The sequence below is a fragment of the Mizuhopecten yessoensis genome, unplaced genomic scaffold (genome assembly GCF_002113885.1).
Source record: "Mizuhopecten yessoensis strain PY_sf001 unplaced genomic scaffold, ASM211388v2 scaffold716295, whole genome shotgun sequence".
NCBI lineage: Eukaryota > Metazoa > Mollusca > Bivalvia > Pectinida > Pectinidae > Mizuhopecten > Mizuhopecten yessoensis.
Genome location: NW_018480045.1, coordinates 16,328 through 33,274, shown reverse-complemented (window position 1 = coordinate 33,274; position 16,947 = coordinate 16,328). Strand labels below are relative to the sequence as shown.

Sequence of the window (16,947 nt, the reverse complement as noted above, 5' to 3'; positions counted from 1 at the left end):
CATTGACTTTTTGAAGTGTTGTGTGATGTCATTACATTGACTTTTTGAAGTGCTGTGTGATGTCATTACATTGACTTTTTGAAGTGTTGTGATGTCATTACATTGACCTTTTGAAGTGTTGTGTGATGTCATTACATTGACTTTTTGAAGTGTTGTGATGTCATTACATTGACCTTTTGAAGTGTTGTGTGATGTCATTACATTGACTTTTTGTAGTGTTGTGTGATGTCATTACATTGACTTTTTGAAGTGTTGTGTGATGTCATTACATTGACTTTTTGAAGTGTTGTGTGATGTCATTATATTGACTTTTTGAAGTGTTGTGTAATGTCATTACATTGACTTTAAGAATATTGATGTGTTTACTACCAAAACACTTCGGGCATTTCACATCACCTCACACAAATAACAATTGTAAAATGAACTTGCCATGAAGCTTTTCCAAACCCCTTTATTTTTAAAGTATACCTCTGGTATACTATGTTTTCCACTTCACTCCAAATAGGTTCCTGGTTATGTATACCTTGTATGGTATCTTGAAACTATACTACATTATTGTTACCTTCGTGATGTCATTGTGAGTTTTTACTAAATTCACAGGTAAATGGTGCAAGAAAAAGTATTGATCACTATGTAGGTATGCAGGATAAGGCAATGTTACCCATGAATGTAGATTTTGGATGCAGAATCTCAGCAAAGCCTTGGTTCTGACTCTATATTTACATGTGAAATTTCTCTTATCCTATAAAATCTACATAATGACTGACTTTATTAATGTTACAAAGCAACAAATTCATACAACTATAACTACATACGTGTAGTAAGGCTTACTGATGTACAATATTTCCAATGAAAAACTACATTTTTGTGGGAAAAAAATATTCTAATATACAAAAATAAGGAAATAAAAATAATGAACAGTTAATATCTTTTAGGTGAGCCAATAAATATGTATATTACCAATAACTATACCACAGTTACACTCTGTCATAGCCAACTTGTGTGATATGTAGTTGTATCAGTTATGACTCTTTCTTGGCCTCACTCTGTACTGTTTCCTTGTCCATTTGACTATTTGAATCTGAGGTCTCAGCACCTGTCACTGGGGCAGTTTTTGTGTCTACCCTGTAGGTCAGGAGCAGGCCGTTCATTGGAAGAAGGAGCAGAGGAAGGTACATCAATGTCCAACCAAGGATCTCGTCACTCCCCAGGATTTTAGATGTGTACTGCATATAGCCTTTAGCTACATAGACCAGAACAACAGTCTGACAACAACAAAAAAAGGGTGTTACATGGACGTAGAAAAACAACACATACATGTACCACTTTCAGTGTTATAGACAATCCACCTCAAATGGTATGCACCCTCCAATAAAACTCATCTTTTCAGTATGATAAATCACTCAATTTGAACATTGAACTGTTATTTCTAACTAGTCCTATTTGTGGCCAACATATACATGTAGGTATCTGAGATATGTGATGTGCACTGGAAATAGTGACACATGGAGAACAAAGGGTCATAACTCTGTATACAGTGGAAAAACCAGACCTGATGTGAGTATACGACACTATACTCATACCAAAATATGAGACATGTATCGGACAACGTGATAGAATAACTGACTGATGGATGGATGTAACTGTTTTCTCCTCTAGAACTGGTAGTACATCCGTCTCCCAAACATGACAATGGTTCCATTCATGTAATACAGTCACACGGTCATGGGAAGAAAGTTGTAAGGTTGTTTCACTTATTCCTTTTAAATGATTTATTGGTTTAGTCATATCATCTAAGAAAATGATTTGTTTCCACCATGATACAATTTTTGATTTGTGGACAGCATGATGGTATCCAGTATTCCTTGTTTTACAGGCAGCATATCCCTCAGAGACACATGCCTGGTTCTGTTAAATCCCTCAGCGACACATGCCTGGTTCTGTTAAATCCCTCAGCGACACATGCATGGTTCTGTTAAATCCCTCAGCGACACATGCCTGGTTCTGTTAAATCCCTCAGCGACACATGCCTGGTTCTGTTAAATCCCTCAGCGACACATGCCTGGTTCTGTTAAATCCCTCAGCGACACATGCCTGGTTCTGTTAAATCCCTCAGCGACACATGCCTGGTTCTGTTAAATCCCTCAGCGACACATGCCTGGTTCTGTTAAATCCCTCAGCGACACATGCCTGGTTCTGTTAAATCCCTCAGCGACACATGCCTGGTTCTGTTAAATCCCTCAGCGACACATGCCTGGTTCTGTTAAATCCCTCAGCGACACATGCCTGGTTCTGTTAAATCCCTCAGCGACACATGCCTGGTTCTGTTAAATCCCTCAGCGACACATGCCTGGTTCTGTTAAATCCCTCAGCGACACATGCCTGGTTCTGTTAAATCCCTCAGCGACACATGCCTGGTTCTGTTAAATCCCTCAGCGACACATGCCTGGTTCTGTTAAATCCCTCAGCGACACATGCCTGGTTCTGTTAAATCCCTCAGCGACACATGCCTGGTTCTGTTAAATCCCTCAGCGACACATGCCTGGTTCTGTTAAATCCCTCAGCGACACATGCCTGGTTCTGTTAAATCCCTCAGCGACACATGCCTGGTTCTGTTAAATCCCTCAGCGACACATGCCTGGTTCTGTTAAATCCCTCAGCGACACATGCCTGGTTCTGTTAAATCCCTCAGCGACACATGCCTGGTTCTGTTAAATCCCTCAGCGACACATGCCTGGTTCTGTTAAATCCCTCAGCGACACATGCCTGGTTCTGTTAAATCCCTCAGCGACACATGCCTGGTTCTGTTAAATCCCTCAGCGACACATGCCTGGTTCTGTTAAATCCCTCAGCGACACATGCCTGGTTCTGTTAAATCCCTCAGCGACACATGCCTGGTTCTGTTAAATCCCTCAGCGACACATGCCTGGTTCTGTTAAATCCCTCAGCGACACATGCCTGGTTCTGTTAAATCCCTCAGCGACACATGCCTGGTTCTGTTAAATCCCTCAGCGACACATGCCTGGTTCTGTTAAATCCCTCAGCGACACATGCCTGGTTCTGTTAAATCCCTCAGCGACACATGCCTGGTTCTGTTAAATCCCTCAGCGACACATGCCTGGTTCTGTTAAATCCCTCAGCGACACATGCCTGGTTCTGTTAAATCCCTCAGCGACACATGCCTGGTTCTGTTAAATCCCTCAGCGACACATGCCTGGTTCTGTTAAATCCCTCAGCGACACATGCCTGGTTCTGTTAAATCCCTCAGCGACACATGCCTGGTTCTGTTAAATCCCTCAGCGACACATGCCTGGTTCTGTTAAATCCCTCAGCGACACATGCCTGGTTCTGTTAAATCCCTCAGCGACACATGCCTGGTTCTGTTAAATCCCTCAGCGACACATGCCTGGTTCTGTTAAATCCCTCAGCGACACATGCCTGGTTCTGTTAAATCCCTCAGCGACACATGCCTGGTTCTGTTAAATCCCTCAGCGACACATGCATGGTTCTGTTAAATCCCTCAGCGACACATGCATGGTTCTGTTAAATCCCTCAGCGACACATGCATGGTTCTGTTAAATCCCTCAGCAACAAATGCATGGTTCTGTTAAATCCAGTACACTTTAAGGTACAGGTGATTGATAGCCAAAGAAAAATTTTCAGATATATACCTGTCTAGATCATAATGATGGAAAGAAAACTAGACTAGATACCAATGGATTATAAGCGATAGATTATTTTCACAATAAAATTTGCTATCACATATTTCAGTCTTTATCAAGTGATTGGCCTGAATACTTACCAAGAGCTGCCCACTGAAGACTGCCCTAACATCTCGTTTGTGGACAAACCTTGGCACAAACCACATGAGAATGCTAAAGGTCATGACCAGAGCTCCGACAGCTTTGGCCGTGTGTAGGTGGTACTTGTCTAGCTTTCTTCCCTGTACAAAATATGAAGTAATCCATACATCAGCACAGTCACAAACATTACTTAAGTCAACGTCATTGAGTAAAAAATCATTTTTCAAAATTTTGAATATTAAAGAATCACATTTACATGTATAAATATTCCATAAAGACAAAGTATAATATAACAATCCAATAAAATTGTATAATGCCTTAAGTTTACTGTTACATATATGTTCATGTAGTTGTGTCAGTAATATAAAAAAATCAAAATCATTATTTAAAATTTGAAATATTAAAGAAATGGTATAAATTTTCCATAAAGATAAAGTACAACATAAATATCCAATAAAATTTGATAATGCCTTAAATTAAATTACATTTATGTTCATGTCGTTGTGTCAGTATACAAAAATGTACAACATTTGTAACTCTGCCAAACACTGACACTTTGAAGCCAAATAGTGGATCTTACTCAGCATAATGCTGACATACCTTAACACCTGTTGTCATGAGTGGGAATGCCATTAAAGCCAGTGACACAAGTGTCAGCATCAACAGGTTGAGGTTACACACTAGAGTTATTCCCCTTGATTGTACATTGGGTCCCTCACGGACTTTGGGTCGAGACTTCAGCAACTGTACAGCATTGGCAAGCCACCACAATGAGTTACCAAGCACACCAAACCATAGATGCTATAATACAAATTATCAATACAATACATTGCAAATCTTTTGATTTTCAAGGCTATGTATTTTTTAGATTGTGGTTAAAACAAACCTGTAAATTGGTAATCATTGTATTATTTAACATAATCTGTTTACATGAAAAGAACAATATACTCTTTACCAGATATATATCCATGTGTAACAAATTATTTGAATTAGCAATCGGCTTTCCTATAGTGTCGTGTAATGAATATGTTTCCTTTCCTACTATAAGCTGCTGTTTATGATAAAAACCTAAGGCCGAAAATCAAAGGAGAGTGTGGAAATATTATGCAATCTTATCTGCTAGATATTTAGTTATACATGCATATTTTATAAATTTAATTAATATACATCATTCCCTTGAAATCAATTAAAATTAATTGTTATAATTTCACATTCCGAAACTTTTATCATGGTCATTTGAAGACAATCTATATAATGTTACTGAACAAAATTGAAAAAGAATTTTCACCCACCTTGTCTGTAAAAAGTTTCCTATTTGCAAAATGCCCAGAAATAATTATGGAAAGAAGGCAGAATATTCCCTGTAAAATAACATTGACAAGAATAATTGTAAAATGCTATTTCAATTAACTGAAGGAATTATGATAAAGATACAGAAAAATGTGAAAACCATATTTGCACAATGATAGTTAAAAGTAGTTTTTCTTTGAAAATAGTGATTGATTTTGGATAAAGGAATTGTCTATAAGTCAACTTAATATCAATTACACTGTTATACTATACACTTCTTGTAAGAATTTGTATTATAAAATTATTACATGCTAACATCCCAATACAATCTTATATTGTAACTTGTTTATAGCAGAAAAGATACTGGTACATTGTAGTAGGTATTAGGTACCATAACTCTGGACCATAACAGGGCTGCCACGACAGTGCTGTCTTTGGACAACCGACAGAAGTACCATACTACAGCCGAACCAATCAGAAATGACCCAAACACTCGGTTGAGGTGACAGTGGAGGATATCAAGCTTCAAGTCATGAGTCTATAAACAAAATGAAAAAATTAAATAAAAGATTTTTTTTAAATATATACTTTTAAAATAGTCTGAACAAATATATTAACATACTTCTTGTCTTATTATAGTTTTTTTCAAAGTCGTTATATTTTCCTTTTTTAATTAAAAAAAACACATTTGCATTATATCTCACTGAATTATCCTTTTGGAACCAGCCATTCAAAGGTTATAGGTAACACCACGGAATTAGATTATCTAAGTCTGTGGTAACACCATCAAAAAGCTGAGATAGGTGTACATGCATGATATTATCAGAACCAAAGCTAAAATTAAAATTGGTGTAAACTTTCAGCAGCTAAGATACTTAAGGTGTACTAGAACCTAGGCAATATTTTGATTATGTTTTTGTAATGCCAGTGCAGATTTGAGTATGCATCAGATCATGCCATTCTTTATGCTTAACTCATCACCATTAAATTCGTAATTATTTCATGAGAACATAACTTTAGAACAATTGTAATTGCATAATCCTGAAATTGTATTATACCTGTAGCTGAATAGTGAGTTCCGGTCTGAAGTAAAGTCCAACGCCAGAAAATGCAGTAAACACTGTATCTGCAATTAGCCAGGAGGGCAGACTCCAAACTCCGAGCACAAAGAAGGCCACCACAAACGCTGCCCCTCTCACATAGTCAAACTTGTCTGCCATCACTGAAATATCAGCATGTATGTTGAATGAATTAAAGTTGATTCGCCCCAATACGGTCACACCCAAAACCATTTTGCCCCAATTTTCGTTCACGTCACCCAGTTGACAGTTCATTTCGCCCAAAGTTTGACAAACATAGTGCCCCAACATTTCACTTTTGCCCCAAAAGCTCTATCGCCCCAAACCCAATCAAACAAGATATTAAAACTAGTTGAAACTCTTTTCATTTTTAGAACTGTTTCTATTTCTGATTTAATGGATATTTTTTGCTTTTGTTACAAATGCCTATGTCTATATGGTCAATTAATAACATTAGTTTGATAATTGCCTCCTTCTTTTAAATGTAGGATATGCTGATTTGCCTAAGATATGCTGCAACTCATAAGATGTACAATTTATCAGACGAGTTCCATATTAAAAGTTTTCAATTTAGAGTGCTGCTTCAAATAGTGATCAAATAGTAAAATATGTATATCACTATACAACAGGTAGTCACAACGGGCAGTACCAAAAAAAAAATGTATGTATTATATTTTCTAAAACATCTGCATTTAAAGAATTATAACAATAGGAACAAGTCAGGTTTTCTTATGACACAGATGTTCTTGTTCGTTGTATCGGAATACCCAGCGTGTGTATGTTCTTAATTTGTTTATTCCATAAGTGTCTGTCAACTTATCAGTATGGTAACCGATGTGCGACACAAAAAACTAACATGTTGTGGTAACATAACCTTAAACAAACATTTTTAAATTATACATTGTATGTCAATTAATAAATAACGTTTAAAGTGTAAAGTGAAAATGTTAAATAAAACATGCAAAAAACTGTATTCAAATCACCATATTGAATATATCGGTAACATCTAACAAAAATATAAAACATTACACTCGACTCGTTGATGGAGAGGATAAAATGCACAGATCACATAAAAGATAATATAACAAGCCACTGATTTGGGGCGATATGGCGTAAAGGGTTTTAGGGGGGAAATGTTTGGGCGATATGAATCCAAATTGGGGCGTTACGATTTGGGACGAATCGTCCGACAACCATGTTGAATGATTTCAATCTTTAACTTAAAATATGATACTGATTGATCCGATAAAACTAGATACATGTAGTGCACTTTTAAAACATGATCTGCTTTCTTTGCGATTATTTATGAAAAATGGATGCATATATAACATTGAAACATGGGACCTACATGTGATGTAGTTTTGAGTAGACATATGAATGCTTGAAAAAAAATCATTAAGTGCCGTTCATTCTTTGATTTCAATACACTTGTACGTGTGGAAAGTCAGGGATTGACATTCAAATTACTACAAAAAATCCATATAAATATAACTTTGTGAACAACCATCAAGCTTTTTTTCTTCAATGTATTCAATCAACCTGAGAAATACCACCACAGGACATTCGATTCCGATATCCACCCTTTTCCTCGAGACAATCTGACTTTGCTTCCAGTTACGAATTATAGTCAATGTGAAAATAGAGCTTTGACATACTACAGTAAACAAATTTAAAATAAACGTACAGGTGACTAGGAAAATATTGAATTAAAATTCAGCCAATCAAAATTGAGTTTATAAAAAGTGCTTGTTAGATACAAAATGGTTGCGGATGTAAACAAGTCATCCATAGACAAGTTTACCTTGTGTTTCTCAGTTTCACTGATGAAAAACAGTTGATATGGAAAAGAAACATGGGATCGACTCCAAGTAAGCACAAGAATTCAACTGTAAGAACGAAATCGGAGCCACAGTTGCGGTTTGCCGTGAATGGTCACGTTCCCGTTAGGAGGGCGTTCAGTGCGTTGTCGGCTCAGGGGACTGCCCTACCCTCGGATTCCTTCAAACTCACTAAGAATTCGGAGGACACACAGCTCGAAATTCCAGAAGAAGAATACAAAGACGGCCAACTCGGAATTTCAGTATGCATAAATGACCGGTGAAAAGCACGTCTTTCGTTTACATTATGTATATTTTTGTGCACAAATGTACTTCATTGTGCTATTTATTTGATTTAGTTGACAGAATGACGCCCTTTTTGGCTCCAAGTGTTTAAAAGAACTTTGTTTGTTTTTATTTTACTTTATTCCCCATTTCAGTAATAAAGTTGTTACTCAAATGGGTAACTGTTACCCAAATGCAGGATTATTACCCATATGCGCCGTTGTGCCCAACCTGTTTGTATCTATCTATACATTGCCAGGTAAAACTGACTATAATCGTAGATGGGTCATAGCTATAATATAAAGCATCCTGTTACGACTTGTTACCGAAACGACCTGACTCCAACCCTAAATGCATGTATGCTTTTCGTCATGATCTCTAATCCACCAATGTTACATGTACAGTAGAGGTTTAACATGGAATGATAAACTGTATAGTATAAATTTATATTTCTTTCCTTTAATGTAAAATACATATCAATAATTTGAAAACAAATGGAAAAGGATCCGTAAACAAGCTACGAAAACTTATATAAATCTGATACTTTTGTCAAGGGCCGTTGGCACAATTATATCCGATAAAAAATTAACATAGTCGACCAGCGGCCTCTAACTATGTTTAATAGGAGTTCATGATCTGATGATTTAAAAATAATAATTGATTCACAGTCAAATTCCTTGGCTCAACGCCAAGTTTCTATTTACATATGTATATTCTTATCGTTTACACTTTGTATATACATTGTCTGCAAACAATACTATAATATAACGCTGACTATGATCGTAGACGGGTCATACTTAAAAGCATCTTCAACTGGCTCATAACAAGTTGGCTAATTGTATGGAAACAAACTTACTGGCTGACCTTTGACCTTTGTTTTGAAAATTTAAAAAATGACACGTCATTAGAATCAATTTCTTCAGGACCTTAGAACAACTCTCAGACCATTTTAGGAATACAGGGTTGATGTCTTGTGAAACTGAACTGGCAAGTCTAAGTGGATATTTATGATGCAAGTATAAAAAGTTCCTTATCAGATTTAAAATATGACTTCAAAATGTCACTCAACCCTGTTTTTTAAAAGAAGTTAAAAAAAAAGTTAATTGATGTTAGTTGAAGTTTGACCAGAAAAGTTCACATAATCTAGACTAAAATTTCAAATTGACGAAATGAAATTTAAAATGTCAGATTGATGGTACCAGTTGCACCTTTTTTTTCAGAATCCAAAACGTATTGAGAGGAAACTTCGCCGCCTTGGTAATAATGAGTTGTTTTGTGACGAGGCCTTCCCTGCTGATCACAATGCCCTGTTTTACAGTGACAGGTCAGAATCAAACATCTTGTGGAAGAGACCTAAGGTACACAATCTGGTCATTTTAAAATCAAACATCTTACTTCATCTATATCTTGCTCATCTTCCACTGTCCCTATATTAAAGGATTGTTTTTAACAAGGAAATAAAGCTGCTGTTCACTAATTTTAGAATAGATTCACAATTTTATTTTACATTGATTTGTGCATATGTGAATGATTCACAATTTTTTGTAGATACATCATACTGGTAGCTTGCATATAGGACTGAGGGCTATAACAATTTATGGGCTGCATTTGGTCAGCCTCTAGAAAAAAATATATCAAAGTATGATGACAATTATATTTTGTTTAGTTACTCACCATTAGAGCCCTAAATGATTATGTACATCTATTATATATTCTTGCTGATCTATCTTTCCCTAGCTCTCTCTCCTCCATGCGATCAGTCGACACTCGTAGTAACTCTCTCCTACTCAAGCTCAAAATCATACTTTCTTCCCGCCACCCTTTCGGCATCTCTCTTTATCTTTCTTTTGGAACACCTCATGGCATTACAAAAGCTTTAAGCAGTTAGCTATATATACCTATTTAGGGTTGAATGACCATGACATATGGTTTGAAGTACAATGCATATCTCACCTATTATAGTAATAATACTTATACCTCCCTGTAACAAATTTAGAGGGATGTATTGTGGGGGGAGATACACTGGAATTCTGTTGTCTAACTGACATGTCTTCATGTGTCCATCTATCTGCAGACAGAATCTTGTCCAGACAACTGGGTCTGGGGTTTTTTTTGTATGAATAAATCCCTTTACTAAATTATTATCAAAATGTTGTCCTNACAGCTTTACCGAATTGTTGTCCAGACGAATCCTCCAAGAGTTTATCGAATTGTTGTCCAGACGAATCCTCCAACAGTTTTACCGAATTGTTGTCCAGATGTCCAGACGAATCCTCCAACAGCTTTACCGAATTGTTGTCCAGACGAATCCTCCAAGAGTTTATCGAATTGTTGTCCAGACGAATCCTCCAACAGTTTTACCGAATTGTTGTCCAGATGTCCAGACGAATCCTCCAACAGCTTTACCGAATTGTTGTCCAGACGAATCCTCCAAGAGTTTATCGAATTGTTGTCCAGACGAATCCTCCAACAGTTTTACCGAATTGTTGTCCAGATGTCCAGACGAATCCTCCAACAGCTTTACCGAATTGTTGTCCAGACGAATCCTCCAAGAGTTTATCGAATTGTTGTCCAGACGAATCCTCCAACAGTTTTACCGAATTGTTGTCTAGACGAATCCTCCAACAGTTTTACCGAATTTTTGTCTAGACGAATCCTCCAACAGTTTTACCAAATTGTTGTCTAGACGAATCCTCCAACAGTTTTACCAAATTGTTGTCTAGACGAATCCTCCACCAGCTTTACCGAATTGTTGTCCAGACGAATCCTCCAACAGTTTTATCAAATTGTTGTCCAGACGAATCCTCCAACAGTTTTACCAAATTGTTGTCTAGACGAATCCTCCAACAGCTTTACCGAATTGTTGTCCAGACGAAACCTCCAACAGTTTTACCGAATTGTTGTCCAGACGAATCCTCCAACAGTTTTACGGAATTGTTGTCTAGACGAATCCTCCAACAGTTTTACCGAATTGTTGTCCAGACGAATCCTCCAACAGTTTTACGGAATTGTTGTCCAGACGAATCCTCCAACAGATTTACCGAATTGTTGTCCAGACGAATCCTCCAACAGTTTTACCGAATTGTTGTCCAGACGAATCCTCCAACAGTTTTACCGAATTGTTGTCCAGACGAATCCTCCAACAGTTTTACCGAATTGTTGTCCAGACGAATCCTCCAACAGTTTTACCGAATTGTTGTCCAGACGAATCCTCCAACAGTTTTACCGAATTGTTGTCCAGACGAATCCTCCAACAGTTTTACCGAATTGTTGTCCAGACGAATCCTCCAACAGTTTTACCGAATTGTTGTCCAGACGAATCCTCCAACAGTTTTACCGAATTGTTGTCCAGACGAATCCTCCAACAGTTTTACCGAATTGTTGTCCAGACGAATCCTCCAACAGTTTTACCGAATTGTTGTCCAGACGAATCCTCCAACAGCTTTACCGAATTGTTGTCCAGACGAATCCTCCAACAGTTTTACCGAATTGTTGTCCAGACGAATCCTCCAACAGTTTTACCGAATTGTTGTCCAGACGAATCCTCCAACAGTTTTACCGAATTGTTGTCCAGACGAATCCTCCAACAGTTTTACCGAATTGTTGTCCAGACGAATCCTCCAACAGTTTTACCGAATTGTTGTCCAGACGAATCCTCCAACAGTTTTACCGAATTGTTGTCCAGACGAATCCTCCAACAGTTTTACCGAATTGTTGTCCAGACGAATCCTCCAACAGTTTTACCGAATTGTTGTCCAGACGAATCCTCCAACAGTTTTACCGAATTGTTGTCCAGACGAATCCTCCAACAGTTTTACCGAATTGTTGTCCAGACGAATCCTCCAACAGTTTTACCGAATTGTTGTCCAGACGAATCCTCCAACAGTTTTACCGAATTGTTGTCCAGACGAATCCTCCAACAGTTTTACCGAATTGTTGTCCAGACGAATCCTCCAACAGTTTTACCGAATTGTTGTCCAGACGAATCCTCCAACAGTTTTACCGAATTGTTGTCCAGACGAATCCTCCAACAGTTTTACCGAATTGTTGTCCAGACGAATCCTCCAACAGTTTTACCGAATTGTTGTCCAGACGAATCCTCCAACAGTTTTACGGAATTGTTGTCCAGACGAATCCTCCTACAGTTTTACCGAATTGTTGTCCAGACGAATCCTCCAACAGTTTTACGGAATTGTTGTCCAGACGAATCCTCCTACAGTTTTACCGAATTGTTGTCCAGACGAAACCTCCAACAGTTTTACCGAATTGTTGTCCAGACGAAACCTCCAACAGCTTTACCGAATTGTTGTCCAGACGAATCCTCCTACAGTTTTACCGAATTGTTGTCCAGACGAAACCTCCAACAGTTTTACCGAATTGTTGTCCAGACGAAACCTCCAACAGCTTTACCGAATTGTTGTCCAGACGAATCCTCCTACAGTTTTACCGAATTGTTGTCCAGACGAAACCTCCAACAGTTTTACCGAATTGTTGTCCAGACGAAACCTCCAACAGCTTTACCGAATTGTTGTCCAGACGAATCCTCCTACAGTTTTACCGAATTGTTGTCCAGACGAAACCTCCAACAGTTTTACCGAATTGTTGTCCAGACGAAACCTCCAACAGCTTTACCGAATTGTTGTCCAGACGAATCCTCCAACAGTTTTACCGAATTGTTGGGAAACTTAACACAATTGTATTTCACCACAACATGAAGTTGTACACCTAGGCTTTTTTTTACTTATTAAGTCTTCTTAATTCTGATTTACATTTATATGTATATGATTTCCACTCAGTAAGCCTTTTCACTGATTTTTATGAATTTTTATACACATATCATAAGTTCAATAAATTAACTTTGCAATTGACTTTTTTTCTGGGAATCTTTGATGGAGGAGCAAAGATTGATATTAGACTTTGGTAAGCTAAACTGTTGTTATGGTAACCTGTCATTTGTCAGTTTTATTCATTTTTCAGGACCTTGTAGAAGAGTGGCAGAAACCTTTCTTGGTACAAGATGGCGTTACACGTGATGATATCAAGCAAGGCATTCTGGGAGACTGCTGGTTTCTATCAGCGTGTGCTGCTGTTTCACAAAGAGAAAACTTCATGAAAAAGGTAAGATGACCTGATCAGTGAACTGACACAATGACTTGTTTACCATATGTACATAGGAATGTGTTCATCAGTAATGTCTGTAGAAATTAAAGTTCATTAAGCTAAGTAAATTTTGGGAAAGACAGCAAATATTCCTATATAAACGTTCATGAAAAAAAGGATTTTCTCTTATTAGAAACTTTAAAAGAATGCTTTTAATTTATTACACTGTTCTCGGTACGAGGGGATGGGTTTGTTTCTTATTAATTAACTGTTTGTTCTTTTATATTTTCAATATATTGTTTTATTATGACCTTGCTGGATTGTTCATTTATGATATTGCTAGATTGTTCCCGGAGACCAGCCTCTGTTTGGGGAGGGCTACAAAGGAATTGTCCACTTCCGGTTCTGGCGCTTTGGTCAGTATGTTGATGTGTATGTGGATGACCGGTTGCCGACTATTGACGGGAAGTTGATATACGCTAGATCCACAGATCCAACAGAGTTCTGGGTGGCTCTAATAGAGAAAGCTTATGCCAAGTGAGGAAAACTGATATTGTATATAACATATCATCTATCACATTTCCTGATATATCATTTAAGGTTATTGTTTTAGATTTATAGAGTTAATAACTTTAAGCCAAAGAGCATAGCTTGAATATTTTTAGTACATTAATTCTTCTAATATTCAGTTTTGTTTCAAACGTTTTGATAAATGATTTTGAATTTTGAGTTTTCCTTAGAATCAATTTAACACCTTGTCTTTTATAAAAATATGGGTAAATCCAATAATTGGTATATGAATCTGGATATTGAAGCATATATATACAGTTTATTGAGAATAAACAGATATATTGTGTGTACAATAAAATGAGAAGTTAAATTGAAGTTGTAGTTTGGATATACTATATACATTCCATGTGTTACCAGACTGCATGGTTCCTATGAGGCTATAGAGGGAGGCCAGGCAATGAACGCCCTGGTTGACCTGACTGGGGGGCTTGCTGAGCGCCATGAGGTCATTAATAAAGACCCCGTCCTGTATAGACTTGTGGATCGGGCTATCCTGTCTGGGGCCTTCGTTGCTTGCTCAAGGAAGGTAAGTTTTTCCTTTGAGGCCTCACACAACTAAATAAATTACTGTGTTAGACTATCAACATGTGTGTCCTCTTCTAAGTACATTTTAAGTTTTACAGAAGCATCCTGAATATCAAACTAATGTCCTAGATATCTAATGATGTCCCCTTTCTTGATTTATTGGGTGTAATGTGTCAAATACTGTACATATATTGAAATCTAAGTAAGGTCAGATTTGAGATAAGCTATTTTCAGCAAAGTTGTGAGCATGTCTTAATCAGGCTGGTAAAACCTTAATTTGTGAAACGAGGCTTATTAAAACATTAATCAAACATTATTATTTGTATTTAATTCATTCAGTTTTAAGAATATTGAAAACATCATGTAGCACAAGTCGTAGTTAATTAAACTGCCTTTCTATTGGTTAATAATGCTTGGAGGCAAAAGACGGATTTAGTAACAGGAAACATGTTCATGTTAAAACATTTGAGTGTTGTTTATCTTATGTTTTGTATTGTAGGGAGATTGGAGGTTAAGTACCATTGCTGATCCTAATGGTCTGGTGTCTGGGCACGCCTACACCATCACAGACATCAGAAAGGTAGGTCATGACCATATTCCATGTCTTACTAGTCTAACACCTACACCATCACAGACATCAGAAAGGTAGGACCACAAACCATGTCTGACTAGTCTAACACCTACATCATCACAGATATCAGCAAGGTAGGACCATACACCATGTCTTACTAGTCTAACACCTACACCATCACAGACATCAGAAAGGTAGGACCACATACCATGTCTTACTTGTCTAAAACCTACACCATCACATACATCAGGAAGGAAGGACCACATACCATTACTTCTACCACTGCCAAACATGTACCTAAACATTGAAAACTTTTCTTGGGACTTAAGTCTAGCTTTGATCAATCATTCTGAGAAGGGAAAAAAAATGACTTGGGGGGACTTTTAGGGGAAAAAATGAAATGAAAATAAAAATCAACATCAATCTGAATTCTGAGTGTGACAATGCAACAGGGTAATTAAGACCAGGATACAAACTTTTGGCCTCCGATCATTTTACTCCAACCGACTGAGCTACCTGGTCATCGGAATTATCCTGGCCAGGTCGAGCTACAGTTTATATCCAAAATGAATTGTTATGTAGGTTATAACTGTACAAAAATCCTTAGGCATTTTCTATCACGGACATCAGAAATATAGCACCACATCAGACGCTTACTAGGTTCTCATAGAAAAATGACATTTTTTAAGTAACACTAGAGACCTTATGTAAGGAGATATAATGTTGGAGACTATCTTTTTTAATGACAAGGCAACACTAGCAGCTGCTGTACTGAAGTATTTTCGATGTTTTTTTTATTTCAAGATAAAGCATGAGAGAGGTGAGGAGAAGTTGGTACGGATCAGAAACCCGTGGGCGGACAACAATGAGTGGAAGGGATCCTGGAGTGACAAGTAAGTCCAACTCTGATTAATGTGACCTCATACTTAGGCTTATTATACATTAGTTTCAGTTCTTTGTTTTCTGGTGCTTTGCTTTCTGAGGAGAGGTTGTTTATCTGATATAAGCGTAATATTGTTTCTCATGTTGTACGATAGTAGTCCAGTTCTTTGTAGTAATTAATGATTTTTAGCTCACCTGGTCCGAAGGACCATGGTGAGCTTATGCCATACCGCGTCGTCGGTCGTCTGTCGTCCGTCCGTCCGTCCATCCGTCAACTTTTCCTTTAAAACTCTACTAGTCCTGAACGGTCAAGTAGATTTTGACTAAATTTGGTCTGGAGCATCCTTGGGCCAAGGGGACTCCATTTTGTATAAATGGTGGGTGTGGCCCCCCTGGGGGCAGAGGGGCGGGGCCGAATAGGGGAAATAGGTAAAACCTTCAAAATCCTTCTCCTACTATATGGATTAAGGGATTTCATCCGAATTAAGTCTGGAGTATCCTTGGGCCAAGGGGACTCAATTTTGTATAAATGGTGGGTGTGGCCCCCCTTGGGGCAGATGGGCGGGGCCGAATAGGGGAAATAAGTAAAACCTTCAAAATCCTTCTCCTACCGTAGGGATTAAGGGATTTCATCCTAATTTAGTCTGGATCATCCTTGGGCCAAGGGTACTCAATTTTGTATAAATGGTGGGTGTGGCATCCCTTGGGGCAGAGGGCTGGGGCCGAATAGGGGAAATAGAGGTAAAACCTTCAAAATCCTTCTCCTACCCTAGGGATTAAGGAATTTTATCCTTATTAAGTCTGGAGCATCCTTGGGCCAAGGGGACTCAGTTTTGTATAAACCGTGGGTTTGGCCCCCTTTGGAACTGAGGGATGGGGCCCAATAGAGGAAACATAGCAAATTATTCTTTAAAATCCTTCTTCTTCTGTAGGAATGAAAAGATTTGGTCCGTATTTGGTGTGAAGCATCCTTGGGTAAAGGAGAACCAATTTTGTATAAACAGTGGGTGTGGCCAACACCCCCC

The 16,947-nt window shown here is 37.9% G+C and overlaps 2 protein-coding genes across 4 annotated transcripts in view; one reads left to right on the top strand and one right to left on the bottom strand.

Annotated features, from left to right (window-relative positions):
* Window positions 1-249: 249 nt before the first annotated feature.
* Window positions 250-7,797, bottom strand: LOC110442747. Of its 3 annotated transcripts, none has more exons than XM_021486498.1 (7): window positions 7,723-7,797; window positions 6,152-6,315; window positions 5,485-5,631; window positions 5,096-5,164; window positions 4,404-4,604; window positions 3,803-3,943; window positions 250-1,265 (listed from the first exon to the last, which is right to left on the bottom strand). In XM_021486498.1, exons 1-7 carry the CDS (start codon window positions 7,733-7,735, stop codon window positions 1,023-1,025), a joined length of 978 nt encoding a protein of 325 aa, XP_021342173.1. In that variant the 5' UTR covers window positions 7,736-7,797; the 3' UTR covers window positions 250-1,022. The 3 variants fall into 3 exon arrangements, with proteins under 3 accessions (XP_021342173.1, XP_021342174.1, XP_021342175.1); XM_021486499.1 differs by having other exon boundaries at window positions 7,712-7,791; XM_021486500.1 differs by having other exon boundaries at window positions 7,677-7,776.
* Window positions 7,798-7,932: 135 nt separating this feature from the next.
* The window catches only part of LOC110442749 (calpain-A-like), a 16,188-nt gene continuing 7,173 nt past the window's right edge, over window positions 7,933-16,947 (top strand). The window contains exons 1-7 of the mRNA XM_021486502.1: window positions 7,933-8,252; window positions 9,495-9,632; window positions 13,252-13,392; window positions 13,718-13,911; window positions 14,302-14,470; window positions 14,969-15,049; window positions 15,845-15,933. Of these exons, the coding sequence (XP_021342177.1) occupies window positions 8,025-8,252; window positions 9,495-9,632; window positions 13,252-13,392; window positions 13,718-13,911; window positions 14,302-14,470; window positions 14,969-15,049; window positions 15,845-15,933 (1,040 nt within the window). The 5' untranslated portion in view covers window positions 7,933-8,024. The remainder of the gene's footprint in view (window positions 8,253-9,494; window positions 9,633-13,251; window positions 13,393-13,717; window positions 13,912-14,301; window positions 14,471-14,968; window positions 15,050-15,844; window positions 15,934-16,947) is intronic.

What these genes read in the sequence shown, in the direction of transcription:
- LOC110442747 (XM_021486498.1), bottom strand. An exon ending in TGTTATGGTCCAGAGTTATG is followed by an intron (nt 5,165 to 5,484) that starts GTACCTAATACC and finishes GTTATTTTACAG; the next exon opens with GGAATATTCTGCCTTCTTTC. An exon ending in TCTTCAGTGGGCAGCTCTTG is followed by an intron (nt 1,266 to 3,802) that starts GTAAGTATTCAG and finishes TGTTGTTGTCAG; the next exon opens with ACTGTTGTTCTGGTCTATGT.